General features: G+C 47.4%; 1 protein-coding gene across 1 annotated transcript in view; it reads right to left on the reverse strand.

The window, feature by feature from the left end:
• LOC145358007 (uncharacterized) overlaps positions 1 to 20,971 on the reverse strand; it is a 79,471-nt gene that overhangs the window by 34,015 nt on the left and 24,485 nt on the right. The window contains exons 9-15 of the mRNA XM_080211684.1: positions 20,691 to 20,744; positions 19,225 to 19,260; positions 13,687 to 13,749; positions 11,428 to 11,499; positions 9,275 to 9,328; positions 9,145 to 9,189; positions 8,102 to 8,146 (exon numbers count right to left, since the gene is read on the reverse strand). Coding sequence (XP_080067810.1) covers positions 8,102 to 8,146; positions 9,145 to 9,189; positions 9,275 to 9,328; positions 11,428 to 11,499; positions 13,687 to 13,749; positions 19,225 to 19,260; positions 20,691 to 20,744 — 369 coding nt within the window. The remainder of the gene's footprint in view (positions 1 to 8,101; positions 8,147 to 9,144; positions 9,190 to 9,274; positions 9,329 to 11,427; positions 11,500 to 13,686; positions 13,750 to 19,224; positions 19,261 to 20,690; positions 20,745 to 20,971) is intronic.

A 20,971-nucleotide genomic window follows, 5' to 3' on the forward strand; every position in this document is an offset into this window, starting at 1 on the left:
CCAGCATTCCAGACATGCTCTCACCAAAGTCGTGTACAACTGTGGGTAAGATTTAGAACATAGAACACAGAACACTACAGCACAAACAGGCCCTTCGACCCACAAGTTGCGCCGATCATATCCCTACCTACCAGGCCATAGAACTATCTGTAACTCCCAATCCCATTAAATCCCATGTACTCATCCAGAAGTCTTTTAAAAGACCCCAGTGAGTTTGCCTCCACCACCACCGACGGCAGCCGATTCCACTCACTCACCACCCTCTGAGTGAAAATCTTACCCCTGACATCTCCTCTGTACCTGCTCCCCAGCACCTTAAACCTGTGTCCTCTCGTAGCGACCATTTCAGCCCTGGGAAGTAGCCACCGAGAATCCACCCTATCTATTCCTCTCAACATTTTATAAACCTCTATCAGGTCGCCTCTCAACCCTCGTCTCTCCAGGGAGAAGAGTCCCAGCTCCCTCAACCTATCCTCATAAGGCATGCCTCCCAATCCAGGCAACATCCTTGTAAATCTCCTCTGCACCCTCTCAATAGCTTCTACATCCTTCCTGTAGTGAGGCGACCAGAACTGCGCACAGTACTCCAAGTGGGGTCTGACAAGGGTCTTATAAAGTTGCAGCATTACCTCCCGACTCCTAAACTCAATCCCTCGATTAATGAAGGCCAGTACACCATACGCCTTCTTAACCACATCCTCCACCTGCGAGGCCGATTTAAGAGTCCTGTGGATCCGGACTCTTCCTCTTACACTCCAATCCCTTTGCAACGAAGGCCAACGTGCCATCTGTCTTCTGAAACATGTGTACACTGTACCTGAATGTTAATTCCTGTGATCCATTCACCACAGGTCCCCCCGGAATGTAAACAGCTCAGTTAATCACTGCAAATTCAGTTTTAGCAAAGTGAATAGTGATTGAATTCTAACCACTGTTTGGAGATCCATCTTCAAGAATTAGTTTTAGTTTAGTTCTGTGTCACTGAATCAATGAACCTGATGTTATATTCTGCTGAACTTCAGTTAAATGCAGGACAGTAGTTCACCATGTGATTAGCTGTTGGTAGTCGCACTCTCACAAAGCCCCAAGACATGTCAAACTAGATTTTATTTGGCTTAATTACACAGAAAACACTGCTCAGTGTTACGCAATCTGGGCCCATCATATTCCCTGGTGATTAAAAATGATCCGTGTTACTCACACCCATGACTCAGAGGGGAGTTTGAAAACCGCAAAGAAAACAGTGATGAGCTTTTAAACATCCAGCTGTATGTCCTCAGTTAATATCGCTTTTAACCTGTAATGTTTTGCAAGAGAAACAGTCACTGTCCTCCACAATACGGAACCAAATCTGCTTCTAGAACCTTCCAATTAAATTCTGTAATCAGCTTGTGCAGTGACTCTTGTTCTCTTGATTAATATCTATTAATTGTATGTTTTATTCTGTATTTTGCCCACCCAAACCCAGATCCAATTCTGAGTACTTGGGCAGGCAGAAAACTGCCCATTCCACCTACTAAGGCTCTTAAATGGCCACTACTTAAAGGACTTACGCCACTCAGCCTCAGTTTGTAAGCTGGTGAGGGTGGGAAAGTGTCATTTGCACTTTTGCCCATCTTTGGCAGGAAGGGGAGGGGGGCACCTCATTCTGAACACTCTAGCAAGGTCGGGGTACCCTACCCCCTGCCCTCACCCAGGATATTAGAGTTCTGGGACCTCCCCCTTATTCCCTGGGTTACCTCCGTTAATGCCATGATCGTCCACACTGGGATACCCAGAACTTACCTTTTCGGAATGGTCTGGGACTCGGATCCAGGCAGAGAGCTGCAGTACTGCTTCTGGCCTCTGCAGTGCTGTGACTGGCCGGGTTGTCGATCTGTCAACCAACTTAATCGGTCCACTTCTCTCACAGGCGAGACTTCTATCCAAGGGTGGTACGGAAGTCACGCTCACTGCCAGTCAACACTCGAGTAAATAGCAGTGGGAGGCAGAGAGTTGGCAGCTGTATGTTAGGCACCAACTCTTGGGATGGCAAGTACCAACTGCTACCATTACCCTTAAAATCCTACCCTATATGTACTTTATACAGATCTTATGTAGTAACTTTTATTTTAGGCTGTTTGTGCCACTCATTTACTATTTTTGATTAACTTTTATCAAACACTGGCAGATGATAGAAAACAAATACAAGCAGTTCCTGCATCCAAAACATCGATAGGTGTCTGCCCAATGAGAACTCTACAGGAGATTTATACATCAATTAGACATTTAGAACCGTCAGTCCAGGAGTGTTTTGGCATCACATGCCTTCTTATTTCAAATAAACGGTGAAAGGAATTATCTTCAAGCACTCCATTATCTCAGTAGGGAGTGATGGTAATGTAATGAAATGATAGAGAAGTTATAATGAGGGGGAAGGTCGCAGCAGTAACTGACACATTAGAGGGCCAGTTAATAGGCAACAGAAAACTACATCGATTGATGAGCGAGATCTGGGTGTACATGTCCACCGATCACTGAAAGTGGCAACGCTGTTGGATAAAGTAGTCAAGAAAGCACTACCTTAGCGCTTGCCTTCATCAGTCGGGACATTGAGTATAAAAATTCACGGTTCAGGCTGCAGCTGTACAGAACCTTAGTTAGGCCTCATTTGGAAAATTGTATAAAATTCTAGTCACCACACTCCCAGAAGGTTGTGGATGTTTTGAACAGAAGAGGTTTACCAGGATGTTGTGTGATCATAGAATCATAGAGCCCTACAGTGCAGAAAGAGGCCCTTCGGCCCATCGAGTCTGCACCAAACACAAACCCACCCAGGCCCTACCCCCATATCCCTACATATTATACCCACTAATCCCTCTAACCTACACATCCCTGGACACTAAGGGGCAATTTCTTAGCACGGCCAATCAACCTAACCCGCACATCTTTGGACTGTGGGAGGAAACCGGAGTACCCGGAGGAAACCCACGCAGACACGAGGAGAATGTGCAAACTCCACACAGACAGTGACCCGAGCCGGGAATCGAACCCAGGTCTCTGGAGTCGTGAAGCAGCAGTGCTAACCCACTGTGCTACCGTGCCGCCCATGATCTGGAGGGTATTAGCTCTGAGAAGAGTTTGGATAAACTCGGTTTGTTCTCACTTGAATGACAGAAGTTGAGGAGTGACCTGATAGAACTCTACAAGATTACGTGTGGCACGGGCAGAGTGGATCGTTAGATGCTCTTTCCTAGAAAGGTCAAGTACTAGGGGACACAGGTTTAAGGTGCGTGGGGAAAAGTTAAAGGAAGATGTGCGAGGCAAGTTTTGTTTCACAGAGAGGGTGGTGAATGTTTGGAACACGCTGCCTGGGAGGTGGTGGGAGCAGGTGTGACTGTGGCATTTAAATGGTAGCTAGAAGAATGCGTGATAGGATGGGAATGGAAGGATGTGGACTCTGTAAGTGTGTACTGTTTTAGTTTAGGCAGGCATCATGATTGGTGCAGGATCGGAGAGCCGGAGGGCCTGTTTCTGAGCTGTACTGTTCTCTGATCTTTGATGAGAGTGAGTGAGAGAGGGGGATACGGGCCATTGGTGGAATTTTTCTGCCCTGCCCACTTTGGGAATTATAGTGGGTGGGACAGAAAATTTGGTGGCCCACGTAAAGATCCATTGACCTCAGGTGGGAATTTCCAATCTTGGGACGAGTGTGGTTGGAAAATCCCGCCACATGTTTCCCCCCCACTTCCAACTTGCTGGGTTGAATCGGGAAGCAAGGTCTACATTGATCCAGTAAAGCTGCTACTTAGCTTTGTTACTGCTGTTGCTAATGTAATATTTCCTGAGTTACATCACCTAATTATCCCCCATTGTCTGAATGGTTCCAGTATCAAAAGAATAAGTTCACAGTGAGTTGGTCAGAATCACAAAATTGTGGGGAAAATTCCCCAGAAAACCAATGCCACCTTGTGTGTGTGTGTGAGTGTGTGTGTATGTATGTGTATGTGAGTGTGCATGTATGTGTATGTGAGTGTGTGTGTGTGTGTGTGTGTATATGTGAGTGTGTGTGAGTGTGTGTGTGGGTGTTAGTGTCTGTGTGTGGGTGTGTGTATATGTATGTGTATTTATGTGTGTGTATGTGGGTGTTAGTGTCTGTGTGTGTGTGCGCACGTGTGTGCATGTAAGTTTGTGTGTGTGTGTGAGTGTGTGCGTATGTGAGCGTGTGTGCATATGTGAGCGTGTGTGAGCGTGTGTGCGTACGTGAGCGTTTGTGCGTACGTGAGCATGTGTGCGTACGTGAGCGTGTGTGCGTACGTGAGCGTGTGTGCGTACGTGAGCGTGTGTGCGTACGTGAGCGTGTGTGCGTACGTGAGCATGTGTGCGTACGTGAGCGTGTGTGCGTACGTGAGCGTGTGTGCGTGTATCCCTCTGAAGTCTTTCCAACCTCCTCAACATTTACTTACCCTCCCAACTTTGCGTTGTCAGCTAACCTGGATACGCTGTAATCCAAACACTCAAACTTCAATGCAATTTCTCAATCTGCTAAAATGAACTCATTCTTAAGCAGTTTGCTTTGTTTAGAGTTAAGATCCAACTCATCAATTCCTTTTCAAACATGAAACACAATTTTATCCGAGTGTGATCATTCTTTGAGAGGCCCCATTGCTACACAATTATGAATGAATCAGTTCTCATTCCATAAACAACTCCCACTGATGTTTTCAGTGCTGTGCACGATCCAAACTGATTTTATTTCTCAATCTGTTGAAGATCCTTTCTCCACGTTGTCAATATCTCATCCTTTATTCCACTCAATCTCTCCGGTGTGGACTGAGGCCATTTGGCCCGATGAATCTGTACCTGCCCTCCAAAACAGCACTCTGTCTAGATCCACTCCCCGCTCTATCCCCAAACACCCATACATTTAGCATGGCCAATCCACCGAATCCGCACATCTTCCGGACTGTGGGAGGAAACTGGAGCACCGGAAAGAAACCAACACGGACACGGGAAGAACATGCAGACCCCACACAGACAGTGACCCAAGCCGGGAATCGAACCTGGGCTCCTGATGCTGTGAGGCAGGAGTGCTAACCATTGTGCTATTATCAGGGGCACTCTCCTCTTTTTCCTCATCTTTCTCTCTGCTAAAAGTTCAGTAATACCTTGTTCGCACCCTCTGGTTGGATCCTCCTGTGCAGTGGAGGTAAGGTTGGAGGCGAGACCTCACAGGTCAGCTCACCAATGTATTCTTATCTCCAAGTTAACTGCCCAGAGGCGGGGTCAATACAGAGCGACTACCTGCCTGGCAGTAGTGGGTAGCCCATTAGAGTCACTTTGGATGCAAGATGCTGAAGCAATAGAGATTTTCCCAACATCCCTGTAAGGAGAGGCTGGATAGACTGGAACTTTTTCCTCTGGAGCGTATGAGGCTTAGGGGTGATCTTGTGGAGATCTATGAAATAATGAGGGGCATAGACAAGGTAGATAGTCAATATCTTTTCCCAAAATTAGGGGAGTCTAAAAATAATTGGTATCAATGGGTGCTATTCGGATTGGCGGTTGGTGACTAGTGGAGCGCCGCAGGGATCAGTGCTGGGGCCTCAGCTATTTACCATTTATATAGATGATCTGGAGGAGGGGGCTGAGTGTAGGGTGTCGAAATTTGCTGATGACACAAAGATGAGTGGAAAAGCAAATTGTGCAGAGGGTGTGGAAAGTCTGCAGAGGGATCTGGATAGGCTGAGCGAGTGGGCAAGGAGATGGAGTATAGTGTTAGCAAGTGTGAGGTTAACCACTTTGGCAGAACTAATAGTAGGAGGGATTATTATTTAAAAGGCGAAAAGCTGCAGCATGCTACGGTGCAGAGGGACCCGGGGGGTCCTTGTGCATGAGTCGGAAAAACCCAGTCTGTAGGTGCAGCAGGTGATCAAGAAGGCGAATGGGATGTTGGCCATTATAGCGAGGGGGATAGAATATAAAAGCAGGGAGGTCTTGCTGCAACTGTACAGGGTACTGGTGAGGCCACAGCTGGAGTACTGTGTGCAGTTTTGGTAGCTGCACTTGTGCAAGGATATTTTGGCCTTGGAGGGAGTGCAGAGGAGGTTCACTCGGCTGATACCGGAGATGAGGAGGTTGAACTATGAAGAGAGACTGAATAGTCAGGGTCTTTACTCATTGGAGTTTAGAAGGATGAGGGGGGATCTTATAGAGACGTATAAGGTAATGAAAGGGATGGAGAGGGTAGAGGTAGAGAGATTCTTCCCGCTTAGAAAGGATAGCAGGACTAGAGGTCACAGCCCCCAAGATAAGGGGGGCGCAGTTTAGAACGGAGTTGAGGAGGAACTTCTTCACTCAAAGGGTGGTGAATCTCTGGAATTCTCTGCCCGTTGAAGTGGTGGAGGCTGCCTCGCTGAATATATTTAAGTCACGGGTAGATAGGTTTCTGATAGACAAGGGAATTAAGGGTTATGGGGAGAAAGCGGGAAAGTGGAACTGATCCACTTCAGATCAGCCATGATCTTATTGAATGGCGGGGCAGGCTCGAAGGGCTAGATCGCCTACTCCTGCTCCTATTTCTTATGTTCTTATGAAACTTTTCATTCTCCCTCTTGATTTTAAATTTCCCCTTTCCCCAATCTCTCTTCATGAGATTGAAGCCCTTTCTACTGCCCTGTGTCACAGACAGAGTGCACATGCTCTCTTTAACTACCTGGGATCAGTATGGTTTGTAGGTAGCAGCTGTCTTTTACCCTCAGAGCGTGAATCCCAAGTAAATGTCAGCAGCAAGCTTTTGTGAGTTTATACAAAAGAAGTTATTTGTTCTCATGTGCCCCCCCATTTGAAACATGACATCTTATAGTTCCTGATGCACACTCTCACACTCAGGGACTGGTTACAGGTGAAGCTCATTAACATGCACAAATTATGGATAACACTAATTCTCCCCCAAAATTTTGGAGTTTCATAACAGTGAGAGTAATGGAGTGATCCGTGCCGGTCTCTCAGCTACACTCCTCACCGCAGTCCACCCACACTCCGTCACTTTTTTGGTGAGTTGGGAGTTTAGCACCAATACTGGGAAGGCCAGGGTCTAAACACACCGGAGAGCCCAGCTTCACAGCGCTTGGGCAGTGTTTCGTAAGGAGGCCCCGATCTCTCTGAGCACAGGGAGATCCCCTCCTACCTCCCCTTACTCCTTTTGGCAATATACTCTACCCCACCCCCCTGGACACAGATCGGCAACATCAGGGTCCTCACTACGGTTCCCCCCGTCTGACCCCAACGTACACCCCCACCATGACCCCCGGCATGATCCACCCCTGTATGACCCCTCCGTCATAGCCCCTACACAGCCCCTCATTATAACTCCCCCTTACATAGCCTCCACTCAAGCCCCACCCCCTTGGCACTGACCCTGGTACATTGGATGTCCAGTGGCCACTGCCATGGTGCCTTGTGCACACCATCAAGTGGGCATTGCCAGGTGGACACTGCCCTGACCACCCAGGGGTTTCAATGGCCTCTGAGGCCCCTGGTGTGACCATCATGCCACATCTCTACTGATAGAGACCATTCTCACTGTGACATAGGAATCCTTCCCCTCCCTCTCCGAGTGACGCTGATACTCAGAATCACAGATGCACAAACATACAAAATCCCAGACACACAGGATGGTGGCACAATGGCTAGCACTGCTACCTCACAGCGCCAGGGACCAGGGTTCAATCCCCGGCTTGGGTCACTGTCTCCATGCATGTTCTCCTCGTGTCTGCGTGGGTTTCCTCCGGTTGCTCTGGTTTCCTCCCACAGTCCAAAGATCTGCGGGTTAGGTTGATTGGCCGTGCTACATTGCCACTCAGTGCTCAGGGGATTAGCAAGGTAAATACGTGGGGCTACTGGAATTGTGGTCAGTACAGACTCGAATGGCCTCCTTCTGCACTGTAGGGATTCTATGATTCGAAGGACGCACAGACACACAGGCGCACAGACACACAGGCGCACAGACACACAGGCGCACAGACACACAGGCGCACAGACACACACACACGTGGATACCATTATCCTTCAGCAGAAACGTGCACACACAATCCCACAGTACCCACGCACAGATACCTACTCTCTGTCCGGGTTGTCCTGGAAGCCCATGTTTTCCTTTAAATCCCTGTTGAAGGAAAGAATCCAGTTAGACCATCTCTCACCTTTGCGGAATTAATAAAACTCCTCCCCTTAACACCTTATTTAATCTCCTCCCATCACTCATCTAGAGGCTGACAGCCAATTGAAACATGCAAGACTCAAATGGATCGAGATGAGAGAGAGTTCCGGGGGGCAAAGAGAGAGTTCCGGGGGGCAAAGAGAGAGTTCCGGGGGGCAAAGAGAGAGTTCCGGGGGGCAAAGAGAGAGTTCCGGGGGGCAAAGAGAGAGTTCCGGGGGGCAAAGAGAGAGTTCCGGGGGGCAAAGAGAGAGTTCCGGGGGGGGGCAAAGAGAGAGTTCCGGGGGGCAAAGAGAGAGTTCCGGGGGGCAAAGAGAGAGTTCCGGGGGGCAAAGAGAGAGTTCCGGGGGGCAAAGAGAGAGTTCCGGGGGGCAAAGAGAGAGTTCCGGGGGGCAAAGAGAGAGTTCCGGGGGGCAAAGAGAGAGTTCCGGGGGGCAAAGAGAGAGTTCCGGGGGGCAAAGAGAGAGTTCCGGGGGGCAAAGAGAGAGTTCCGGGGGGCAAAGAGAGAGTTCCGGGGGGCAAAGAGAGAGTTCCGGGGGGCAAAGAGAGAGTTCCGGGGGGCAAAGAGAGAGTTCCGGGGGGCAAAGAGAGAGTTCCGGGGGGCAAAGAGAGAGTTCCGGGGGGCAAAGAGAGAGTTCCGGGGGGCAAAGAGAGAGTTCCGGGGGGCAAAGAGAGAGTTCCGGGGGGCAAAGAGAGAGTTCCGGGGGGCAAAGAGAGAGTTCCGGGGGGCAAAGAGAGAGTTCCGGGGGGCAAAGAGAGAGTTCCGGGGGGCAAAGAGAGAGTTCCGGGGGGGCAAAGAGAGAGTTCCGGGGGGGCAAAGAGAGAGTTCCGGGGGGCAAAGAGAGAGTTCTGGGGGGGGGGGGGGAGGGAGTTCAAGAATTTAAAATGAACAATAGCGTAATTGTAAATGAAAGAAGTGTGTCTGGATGGAGGGTTTAGTTACTTACAGTTGGACCCCTGGGCCCTGGGGGTCCGAGTGGACCAACCTCACCCTGCAACACAAAATAAACACCATCAGTCACTCTGCCCTCTTTGTGGGAATGTCAGAAAGAGCTGGGAATAAGGTTCATGTCCTACCCGTGAGCCTGGTTTCCCTTCCTTCCCATCCAGACCATCTACTCCTGGAGGACCCTGTGAATGAACAGATAAAAGAAACATCAGGAAGGAGGCAGAGTGATACGGGATACCAGCCATCCAGTTAGTCTCCAACATCCCAGTGTCCATTCCAGGCTCTGCTCCACCTAATACAAGCACAATGTTCACCAGTAAGCACTTTCACAAACCTTTCCACTTCAACAAAATAGCTTTGCACTCCTGTCAATTACTGCAACATGGTGAGGTGAGATTGAACATGGCTTTGTGAGTGGAAAATCATGTCTCCCAAATTTGATTGAGTGTTTTGAAGGGGTAGCCAAGAAGGTAGATGAGGGCAGTGCAGTCGATGTTGTTTACATGGACTTTAGCAAGGCCTTTGACAAGGTACCGCATGGTAGGTTGTTGCATAAGGTTAAATCTCACAGGATCCAGGGTGAGGTATCTAAATGGATACAAAATTGGCTTCTTGACAGATGCCAGAGGGTGGTTGTAGAGAGTTGTTTTTCAACCTGGAGGCCTGTGACCAGCGGTGTGCCTCAGGGATCAGTGCTGGGCCCACTGTTATTTGTCATTTATATTAATGATTTGGATGAGAATATAGGAGGCATGGTTAGTAAGTTTGCAGATGACACCAAGATTGGTGGCATAGTAGACAATAAAAAAAGTTATCTCAGATTGTAACGGGATCTTGATCAATTGGGCCAGTGAGCTGACGAATGGCAGATGGAGTTTAATTTAGACAAATGTGAGGTGATGCATTTTGGTAGATCGAACCAGGGCAGGACTTACTCAGTTAATGGTAGGGCGTTGAGGAGAGTTACAGAACAAAGAGATCTAGGGGTACAGGTTCATAGCTCCTTGAAAGTGGAGTCACAGGTGGACAGGGTGGTGAAGAAGGCATTCAGCATACTTGGTTTCATTGGTCAGAACATTGAATACAGCAGTTGGGGCATCTTGTTGAAGTTGTACAAGACATTGGTAAGGCCACACTTGGAATACTGTGTACAATTCTGGTCACCCTATTATAGAAAGGATATTATTAAACTAGGAAGAGTGCAGAAAAGATTTACCAGGATGGTACCGAGACTTGATGGTTTGAGTTACAGAGATGCTGGATAGACTGGGATTTTTTTCTCCACCGCGTAGGAGGTTGAGGGGTGATCTTATACATGTCTATAAAATAATGAGGGGCATAGATCAGCGAGATAGTCAATATCTTTTCCCAATGGTAGGGGAGTCTAAAACTAGAGAACCGAGGTTTAAGGTGAGAGATACAAAAGGGTCCAGAGGGGTATTTTTCCACAGAGAAGGTGGTGAGTGTCTGGAACGAGCTGCCAGAGGTAGTAGTAGAGGCGGGTACAATTTTGTCTTTTAAGAAGTGTTTAGACAGTTACATGGGTAAAATGGGTATAGAGGGGTATGGGCAATAGGGACGAGGTTAATTGCAAAAACTAGGCAGCATGGACAAGTTGGGCTGAAGGGCCTGTTTCCAAGGTGTAAATCTCTATAACTCCTGAGACAGTTTGTGGAGTTACTATCTTGTATTTAGAACTCCAGTTAGACTGACCCATTCTGGCCCGGATGATATAAATTTGAATCAAATCAAGTAAATCCCATCAGCCCTGGAGCTGTTGAGGCAAACGGAGATCAGAGAATGACAAATACCATTTGGCCCATCAGGCCTGTGTCAGCTCTATAATTCGTCTCCGAGCCATGCACTCTCCCGATATTCATCAAATCTCTCCTTTGCAAGTATTTGCCTTTCAGGCAGGACAATTTAGATCATATCAGTTCACTGAATAAAAATCTATTTCCCCTTGAGTTATTTTGCCGATTATCTTGAATTGGTGTTTTCTGGTTTGCTTCAGTAAAGTCATTCTCCATTTGATCACCTCTATAAAATCTCCCTTTAATCTTCTGTGCTCAGAGGAGAACACTCCCAGCTTCCGGTCTCTAAATCACGGAATTTTCACATCCCGAGTATAATTCCATACATTCAAAATGGACACAAGCTCCTAAACCGTGGATTAATCAGTGATTCCTGAAAGGTTTACCACAGCTTCCTGGTTTTTTCATTCTTAGTCTCTGTTATAAAACCCAGGAAAAAGCAGGCACTAATCGGAAGAAGAACTCACCTGTAATCCAGGAGGTCCACTTCGGCCTGGAGGACCACTGGGCCCGACTGGACCCACACTCCCATCATTGCCCTGGAATACACAACAGACATTTCTCCCCCTTATTAATAGGTCCTCACCAGTCTCTACAGAAGTTTCCATTATTGGTTTCATTCCACTGTCCCTGGTATCCAACTCGGGCACAATTAGAGGTCTCTGCAAATTGTTTCATCCCCATTTTAGAATTAGGTCTTTGATAACCAGACTGAAAACTGTTGAGCAATGTGGAACCTACAGCGTCACCACGGCACTGAACATCCAGATTTCAGAGGGATCACTGACCCGCACTGGGGATATTTCACTGACCCGCACTGGGGATATTTCACTGACCCACACTGGGGATATTTCACTGACCCACACTGGGGATATTTCACTGACCCACACTGGGGTTATTTCACTGACCCACACTGGGGTTATTTCACTGACCCACACTGGGGTTATTTCACTGACCCACACTGGGGTTATTTCACTGACCCACACTGGGATTATTTCACTGACCCGCACTGGGGTTATTTCACTGACCCGCACTGGGGTTATTTCACTGACCCGCACTGGGGATATTTCACTGACCCGCACTGGGGATATTTCACTGACCCACACTGGGGTTATTTCACTGACCCACACTGGGGTTATTTCACTGACCCACACTGGGGTTATTTCACTGACCCGCACTGGGGTTATTTCACTGACCCGCACTGGGGTTATTTCACTGACCCGCACTGGGGTTATTTCACTGACCCGCACTGGGGTTATTTCACTGACCCGCACTGGGGTTATTTCACTGACCCGCACTGGGGTTATTTCACTGACCCGCACTGGGATTATTTCACTGACCCGCACTGGGGATATTTCACTGACCCGCACTGGGGATATTTCACTGACCCGCACTGGGGATATTTCACTGACCCGCACTGGGGATATTTCACTGACCCGCACTGGGGTTATTTCACTGACCCGCACTGGGGTTATTTCACTGACCCGCACTGGGGTTATTTCACTGACCCACACTGGGGTTATTTCACTGACCCACACTGGGGATATTTCACTGACCCACACTGGGGTTATTTCACTGACCCGCACTGGGGTTATTTCACTGACCCGCACTGGGGTTATTTCACTGACCCGCACTGGGGTTATTTCACTGACCCGCACTGGGGTTATTTCACTGACCCGCACTGGGGATATTTCACTGACCCACACTGGGGTTATTTCACTGACCCACACTGGGGTTATTTCACTGACCCACACTGGGGTTATTTCACTGACCCACACTGGGGTTATTTCACTGACCATGTTTTGGATGCTATAAGTCAGTCACTGCACTGGGAGTCCTGACTGATCCACTTTGAATCATTCTGGATCATTAGGTTCTCACACCTGCTCCCTTTTATAGCTCCTCAATTGCTCTGTTATACAGTCTTGGCCCAGCCCTGCTGTTTGGTCCTGCGTTTCCCTCTCCCCCACTCCCCCCACTCTCCTCTTCTCTCTCCCCTGCTCCCCCTCACTATCTCCCTTCTCTCCCCCCTCCCCTCTTCTCTCTGCCTTGTCCCCCTCTCTCCCTTCCCCCTCCCTCCTCTCTCTCCCTCTACTCCCCTCTCTCCCCCACACTTCCCCTCCACTCTCTCTCTCCCCTGCTCACTATCTCCCTGATCCCTTCTCTCTTTTCCCTCCTTTCTCCCCCGCTCCCTTTTTCTCTTCCCTGCTCCCTCCGTTCCCTTCCCCGCTCCCTCCCCTCTCTCCCCCACTTCATCCTCTACTATCTCTCTTGCTCCCTCCTCTCTCTCCTCCCGTTCCCTCCTCTCTCTCCTCCCGTTCCCTCCTCTCTCTCCCCTCTGTAGTTGTAGTCTGTCTGTAATGATAACAATAAGTGGAACAGAGAATTGGTGTTAAATCCAAATTCTTGCTCTTTGGGAAGGATGAAGATGATTCTGGATTTTTTATACATTGGCCATAGTTTGTTTTTTGAAGTTTTTGACTGCAAAGTGGGAGTTCAGTTTATCAGTAGACGCTGTGAGGTGAGTATATAATCGGAATATTCTCCACAGCTTTGAGGCAAAGGAACATTTAGCTCTTAAACCAGTCCTGGTATTCAGTGAGATTATACCTGATCTGAACGTTAACTCTGATTATCCCCCTTCACTCCAGGCCCATCAACTCAGTAACCCAACACAAATCTCTTAATCTCAGTCTCCTCTGTCCACTCCACCAGATTGGATTTACCTTTTCACCAGGTGGTCCTGCAGGTCCAGGTGATCCAGACTTTCCTGGGAAGCCTATCGGCCCCTGGTAAACACACGGTAAAGGTTAGAATGGTGACCAGTTACTCTCTCAGCCATTGTGTATCTGAACATAACTATCTCTCTGTGGGATTATTACCGCACAAAACAAGGCTATTCAGTCCGCTCCTCCAGAAGCCTAAATCACCCCACGCCCCTGTATCCTCCAGTTCCTGAAATCTTTATCCTTACTACGCATTGACCTAAACAGCCTCATCTCTTAAAACTGCCTTTATTCAATCTTTGTCTGCATTCACACTCTCCCACACACTCTGCATGATCATTACAGGATAATAACTCTTCACCATTGAGCCCTCAATCACTCTTCAATCCTCACCATTGTAAAAATCTCCTTTCAAATGCCTGTGCAGCACAGACTACAATGCCTGTAAAATGCAGAACTCAAAATCTGTACACCAGAGTCAAACATCTGTACAACATATTTCTTCTACAAATAAACAAAGAAACCTACAAATAAACCTGTTTGGACTTTAAACTGGTGTTGTGGGATTTATTTCTGTTTTACCCCAGTCCAATGCCAGCATCTCCACATCACAACATATTTCTTAACATCTGTATGACACACTTCTATACATGCTATAATAAATACCGGCACAGTTCAGTCCTAAACATCTGTATACAATACTAAGCATTTGCAAAATGCAATCATAAATATCTGTCAAATATAAGTCCTAAATAATTGTATGACACGTCATCAATGACTCTGTAACTAGTCCTTAATGCCGGTACAACACAGTCCTCAACATTTGTACACCACTAGTTAACTGTACAATACAGTTCTAAACATCTGTGTTCGGCATCTGTACAACACAGTCTTAAACACTGGTACAATTCAGCGCTAAGTATCAGTACAATGCAATCTTAAACACTGGTATTACACTGTGCTAAACAACTGTGCAAAAGTCCTAAACTTCTGTACACTGTCCTGTATACATGGACATTCTCAAACATCTGCATGACTATACTAAACATCTGTATGACACAGACCTAAACATCTCACACAATAGCGTGCTGACATCTTGTGCAATGCAGTTCCAAATATCTGTATGGGGTGGTACAGTGGCACAACAGTTAGTTAGCACTGCTGCCTCACAGCATCAGGGACCCGGGTTCGATTCCCGGCTTGGGTCACTGTCTGTGCAGAGTCTGCATGTTCTCTCCGTGCCTGTGTGGGTTTCCTCCGGGTGCCCCAGTTTTCTCCCACAGTCTGAAACACATGATGGTTTGATGCATTGGCCGTGCTAAATTCTCCCTCAGTGCACCTGAACAGGGGCCAGAGTGTGGTGACTAGGGAATTGTCACAGTAACTTCATTGCAGCCTACTTGTGACACTAATAAATAAACATACACAGTCCCAAACATATTTCCACAGTGCTAAACATCTGTACAACACAGTGCTAAACATCTGTACAATACAGTTCTAAATATCTGCAAAACATAACATCTGTCCACTGTACTAAACAATGTGCAAGATATCTAAACATCTGTACAATACAGTCCTAAACACCTGCACATTACAGTCAAAAACATCTTTAAACAGTCCAAAACATCTGTACAACACAATCCTGAACATCTATGCAATACTGTACTGAACAACTATGAAACACGGACCTAAACTGTGTAACTGTATAAAATATACATACAGTGCTAAACATCTGTACACAATCTTTATCTCTGTAAAGACAGTACTAAACATATGTACAACACTGTGCCCAACAGCTGTACAGTACAATACTAAATGGCTTTTACTACACTGTCTGTAAGGTAGAATACTGAACATCGCTGCTAAAGATCTGTATGCACAGTCTTAAGTATGTTTTACAACACAGTCTTAAACATGTTGTACAACACTGTACCAATCATCTGTATAACATAATCCCAAATAACTATACATCATAGTACTAAACCTCTGAATATCATAGCACAACACTAAACATTTACTTAACAGAGCATTAATCATCTGTACAGAACAGCAAAGAACATCTTTGTATCACAATGCTGAACGTCTGTAAAAGTAACACCGGATAGCTGCACAGCACAGCGCCGGATAGCTGCACAGCACAGCGCCGGATAGCTGCACAGCACAGCGCCGGATAGCTGCACAGCACAGCGCCGGATAGCTGCACAGCACAGCGCCGGATAGCTGCACAGCACAGCGCCGGATAGCTGCACAGCACAGCGCCGGATAGCTGCACAGCACAGCGCCGGATAGCTGCACAGCACAGCGCCGGATAGCTGCACAGCACAGCGCCGGATAGCTGCACAGCACAGCGCCGGATAGCTGCACAGCACAGCGCCGGATAGCTGTACAATACAGCACTGAACAGCCCAGCAGTGAATATTTGTACAACACAATAACACATGGTAGAGTGGGCAATAGATTCAGTTTAGAACAGAATCTTTAGCTGCCACCCTTTCAGAAAGGATGATTTTCTATCGATCATTGGAGGGGATGAGGAGGAATTCACATGTTCCCAAAAGGCTCAGTTTGACCTGGGTGTATAACAAAGTGAGGGTTATCTCAGACATCCTGGGCTCAGAATCTGGTCATTGTGTTAAACATCAGCCTCTTATTAAAATCTGTAATATCAGCTTCTGGGAAAATTAGGAGATGATCAGCTGTAATCAGCTTTGCCCAACTCACCTCACATCCCAAGGAAGGGCTTGTGCAAACCTCTTATTCTTCACAGAATGTTAAGTCTGAGTGAGTGTGTGTGTGTGTCTCTGAGTGCGTGTGAGAGAGAGAAAGTGTGTGTGTGCGCGCGCACGAGTGTAGGTCTGCATGTTTGTACGTGTGTATGTGCACATGTGTACGTGTGCCCGTTGTGCCATTTTCCTGTTGTTCTCTCAATTTTAAAAGTTATTAACCTGTAATATTCTCTGGTTCTAATGAAAAAAGACCTGCATTTTGATAGTGCTATCTGTCGCCCAGGAATATCGCAAAACACTTCACAGCTAATCAAGTCCCTTTGAAAGAGAATTTCTGCTGCATTTGTGACTAATCCTGAAACATTAGCTGGTCTGTTCTCTAAACCACTGGCTGCTTCCAGCATTTACCTGTTTTTATTTGCTATTCACCACACATCAGTTCCATTCCTCAAACTGACATCTTCAGAACAGGAACCAATTTGCTCGATATCACCTCACACACAGTTCTGTTCCTTATCAGTGGAAGGCTGAGTCAGAGGCAGTGGGTTCACATCACCTTCTGGAACTAAAGGCTAACATTGCTGTGACTGTGGGAACGCTGCGCTGTCAGAGATAGCATCTTTTGGATACGATGTTATACGGTGGCCACTCTGCCCTTTCACAACAGATCCCATAGCACTATTTGAAGGAGAGCAGGTGAGTTATCCCTGGCCAATATTTACCCATGATGTGGAGATGCCGGTGTTGGACTGGGGTAAACACAGTAAGAAGTTTCACAACACCAAGTTAAAGTCAAACAGGTTTATTTGGCACTTGCTTTCGGAGTCTCAGACCCCTTCATCAGGCGAGTGAGGAATTGTGTTCACAAACAGGTCACATACAGACACAAAATTACAAGATAATGGTTGGAACGCGAATCTTTACAGGTAATCAAGTCTTAAAGGTACAGACAATGTGAGTGGAGAGAGGGTTAAGCACAGGTTAAAGAGATGTGTATTGTCTCTAGACAGTACAGTTAGTGAGATTTTGCAAACCCAGGCAAGTTGTGGGGGTTACAGATAGTGTGACATGAACCCAAGATCCCGGTTGAGGTTGTCCTCATGTGTGCGGAACTTAGCCATCAGTCTCTGCTCAGCGACTCTGCGTCATGAGTCATGAAGGCCGCCTTGGAGAACGCTTACCCAAAGATCAAAGACGGAATGCCCATGACTTGCCTGGTGATATCGAGTGGAATTCATTCATCCGTTGTCGTAGCGTCTGCATGGTCTCCCCAATGTACCATGCTTCGGGACGTCCTTTCCTGCAGCGTATCAGGTAGACAATGTTGGCCGAGTTGCAAGAGTATGTACCGTGTACCTGGTGGATGGTGTTCTCACGTGAGATAATGTCATCCGTGTCAATGATCAGGCATGTCTTGTAGAGGTTGCTGTGGCAGGGTTGTGTGGCGTTGTGGTCACTGTTCTCCTGAAGGCTGGGTAGTTTGCTGCGAACAATGGTCTGTTTGAGGTTGTGCGGTTGTTTGAAGGCAAGAAGTGGGGGTGTGGGGATGGCCTTGGTGAGATGTTCATCTTCATCAATGACATGTTGAAGGCTCCAGAGAAGATGTCGTAGCTTCTCCGCTCTGGGGAAGTCTCCGGAGTCTTCAATATGTCATCAACGAAGATGAACATCTCGCCAAGACCATCCCCGCACCCCCACTTCTTGCCTTCAAACAACCGCACAACCTCAAACAGACCATTGTTCGCAACAAACTACCCAGCCTTCAGAACAGTGACCAAAATACCACACAACCCTTTCACAGCAACCTCTGCAAGACATGCCGGATCATCGACACAGATGCCCTCATCTCAGGTGAGAATACCATCCACCAGGTACACGGTACATACTCTTGCAGCTCGGCCAACGTTGTCTACCTGATACACTGCAGGAAAGGATGTCCCGAAGCATGGTACATTGGGGAGAGCATGCAGACGCTACAACAACGGATGAATGAACATCGCTCGACAATCACCAGGCAAGACTGTTCCCTTCCTGTTGGCGAACACTTCAGTGGTCACGGGCATTCAGCCTCTGACCTTCGGGTAAGCGTTCTCCAAGGCAGCCTTCACGACACACGACAGCGCAGAGTCGCTGAGCAGAGACTGATAGCCAAGTTCCACACACGAGGACGGCCTCAACCGGGAGCTTGGGTTCATGTTGCACTATCTGTAACTCCCACAACTTGCAAAATCTCACTAACTGTCCTGGCTGGAGACAATACACATCTCTTTAACCTGTGCTTGGCCGTCTCTCCACTCACGTTGTCTGTACCTTTAAGACTTAATTACCTGTAAAGACTCACACTCCAACCATTATTCTATAAATTGAGTTTGTGTTTTGATATGCCCGGTTTGTGAACAGAGCTCCCACTTACCTGACGAAGGAGCCTGAGACTCCGAAAGCTAGTGCCAAACAAACCTGTTGGACTTTAACCTGGTGTTGTGAGACTTCCTACACTATTTATCCCTCAGTCAATACAGCTCAAATTAATAGTTGATTTATCTCACTGCTGTAAGCGTTAATTGCCTCTCATGTTTGCTGAGGAAAGAAGATTGAACTCTTCAGAAATACTTCTTTGACCATGAGGCCATTTTTGTCACATCCTGAGGATGGGACAGGTGCTATGTAGATGAAAGTCTTTCCTTCTCAGCAGATACTCTTTAACTATTAATTTATTGGGAATTTGGAGTCCAGGTTAAAAATACAATTTTCTGGCTGCCTAAATATTTCAGATCCCAAAATGTTGTCCACCCTCCAGTGAAGTCTCACTCACCTGCTGTCCAGGAAATCCCGGCTGTCCCTGAAACCCCTGGAAAAGAATGCAGAGAGAGATTAGCCCTGGATATGGAAATATCACCATGTTGTTTCTCATCCTCGTGTCCCAATCTCACCACAATAAGCAACTTTTTGCCCCCAGTTACCCATTCACACTATGCTGGAGCAGCTATTGATGACGCTCAGGGGGTGGGTTCACTTGGTTTCAAAAGTGTTAGGAACAGGAGAGGTCTGTTCAGCCCATCCACCTGTTCTGTTGCTCAGTTAGATCACAGCACAAACAGGCCCTTCGGCCCACAAGTTGCGCTGATCATATCCCTACCTACCAGGCCTATCTATAACCCCCAATCCCATTAGATTCATCCAGAAGTCTCTTAAAAGACCCCAGCGAGTTCGCCTCCACCACCACCGACGGCAGCCGATTCCACTCACTCACCACCCTCTGAGTGAAAAACTTACCCCTAATATCTCCTCTGTACCTGCTCCCCAGCACCTTAAACCTGTGTCCTCTCGTAGCGACCATTTCCGCCCTGGGAAATAGCCTCCGAGAATCCACCCTATCTATTCCTCTCAACATTTTATAAACCTCTATCAGGTCACCTCTCAACCTTCGTCTCTCCAGGGAGAAGAGCCCTAGCTCCCTCAACCTATCCTCATAAGGCATGCCTCCCAATCCAGGCAACACCCTTGTAAATCTCCTCTGCACCCTCTCAATAGCTTCCACATCGTTCCTGTAGTGAGGCAACCAGAACTGCGCACAGTACTCCAAGTGGGGTCTGACAAGGGTCTTATAAAGTTGCAGCATTACCTCCCGACTCCTAAACTCAATCCCTCGATTAATGAAGGCCAGGATACCATATGGCTGATTCGTATCTCAGTTGCAGTGTCTGATCTTTCTTCGTATGCCTTAATACACCTGCCCTACGAGATTCAACCAATCTCAAAGATTTCAGCTTACCCCCAGAATCCAGAGCCCTTCATGGGCGAGAAGCCCAGTTTTCCACTGCACTGTGTGAGGGAGTACCTGCTCACCGAAACAACCTGCTTCGAATTTTGAAGGTCACGATCCTTGTTCTAACCCATACGGGTTAAGACTCTACATTAGACAGACCATCCCTCTGGTTTGGGACACATTGTGTTCCATTAAGAATGGACAGCACTCCAATGCATCCTTCCAATCTCTGTCAGAGGGAGGCTTTGTCAATGGGTAGATTAATGATGAAAGTTGTATTCTAGTCAATGTCAACGGTCTGAAGCTCTGTCAGGAGCCTGAGGCCTAGGTAGGAGTGGCAGCCTTAAAGCTGCCTCACCCACATCTCCAGTAGGACAGAGCACTCATGTTGAGCTCGTTGATCAGAGACAGGGTACAATGCTTGGAACTGCAATCCTCATGAGGTTGGTTGGTCACTAGGGGACAGTTTGCCCACAGTTCTGTCAATAATTACAATCAGAAGCCCTACTTACTTGATCTCCCTTCTCGCCTCGAGAGCCCGGTACTCCTGGGCCACCTTTGGGACCCTGTCAAAGGAAACAGAAAAGCAGAAAGGTTTAACACTCGTTACAAATTCACTAGAGGGAGGCTTCGATTGGAGAATTGGCCTTTCGTGTTGAACTCTGATTTCTTAATTGTATTTCTGCTCAATGAATGCTTGCATCAGAAGAGCTGCCTTATCGGTCACACACTTAGAGCAGATCCTCATCACCATGCCCGTCATTACAAATACACTGGGTTTAAATTAGGCTGC

The sequence above is a fragment of the Carcharhinus amblyrhynchos genome, chromosome 24 (assembly GCF_965287045.1).
Source record: "Carcharhinus amblyrhynchos chromosome 24, sCarAmb.v2.hapA, whole genome shotgun sequence".
In the NCBI taxonomy this organism is placed as follows: domain Eukaryota; kingdom Metazoa; phylum Chordata; class Chondrichthyes; order Carcharhiniformes; family Carcharhinidae; genus Carcharhinus; species Carcharhinus amblyrhynchos.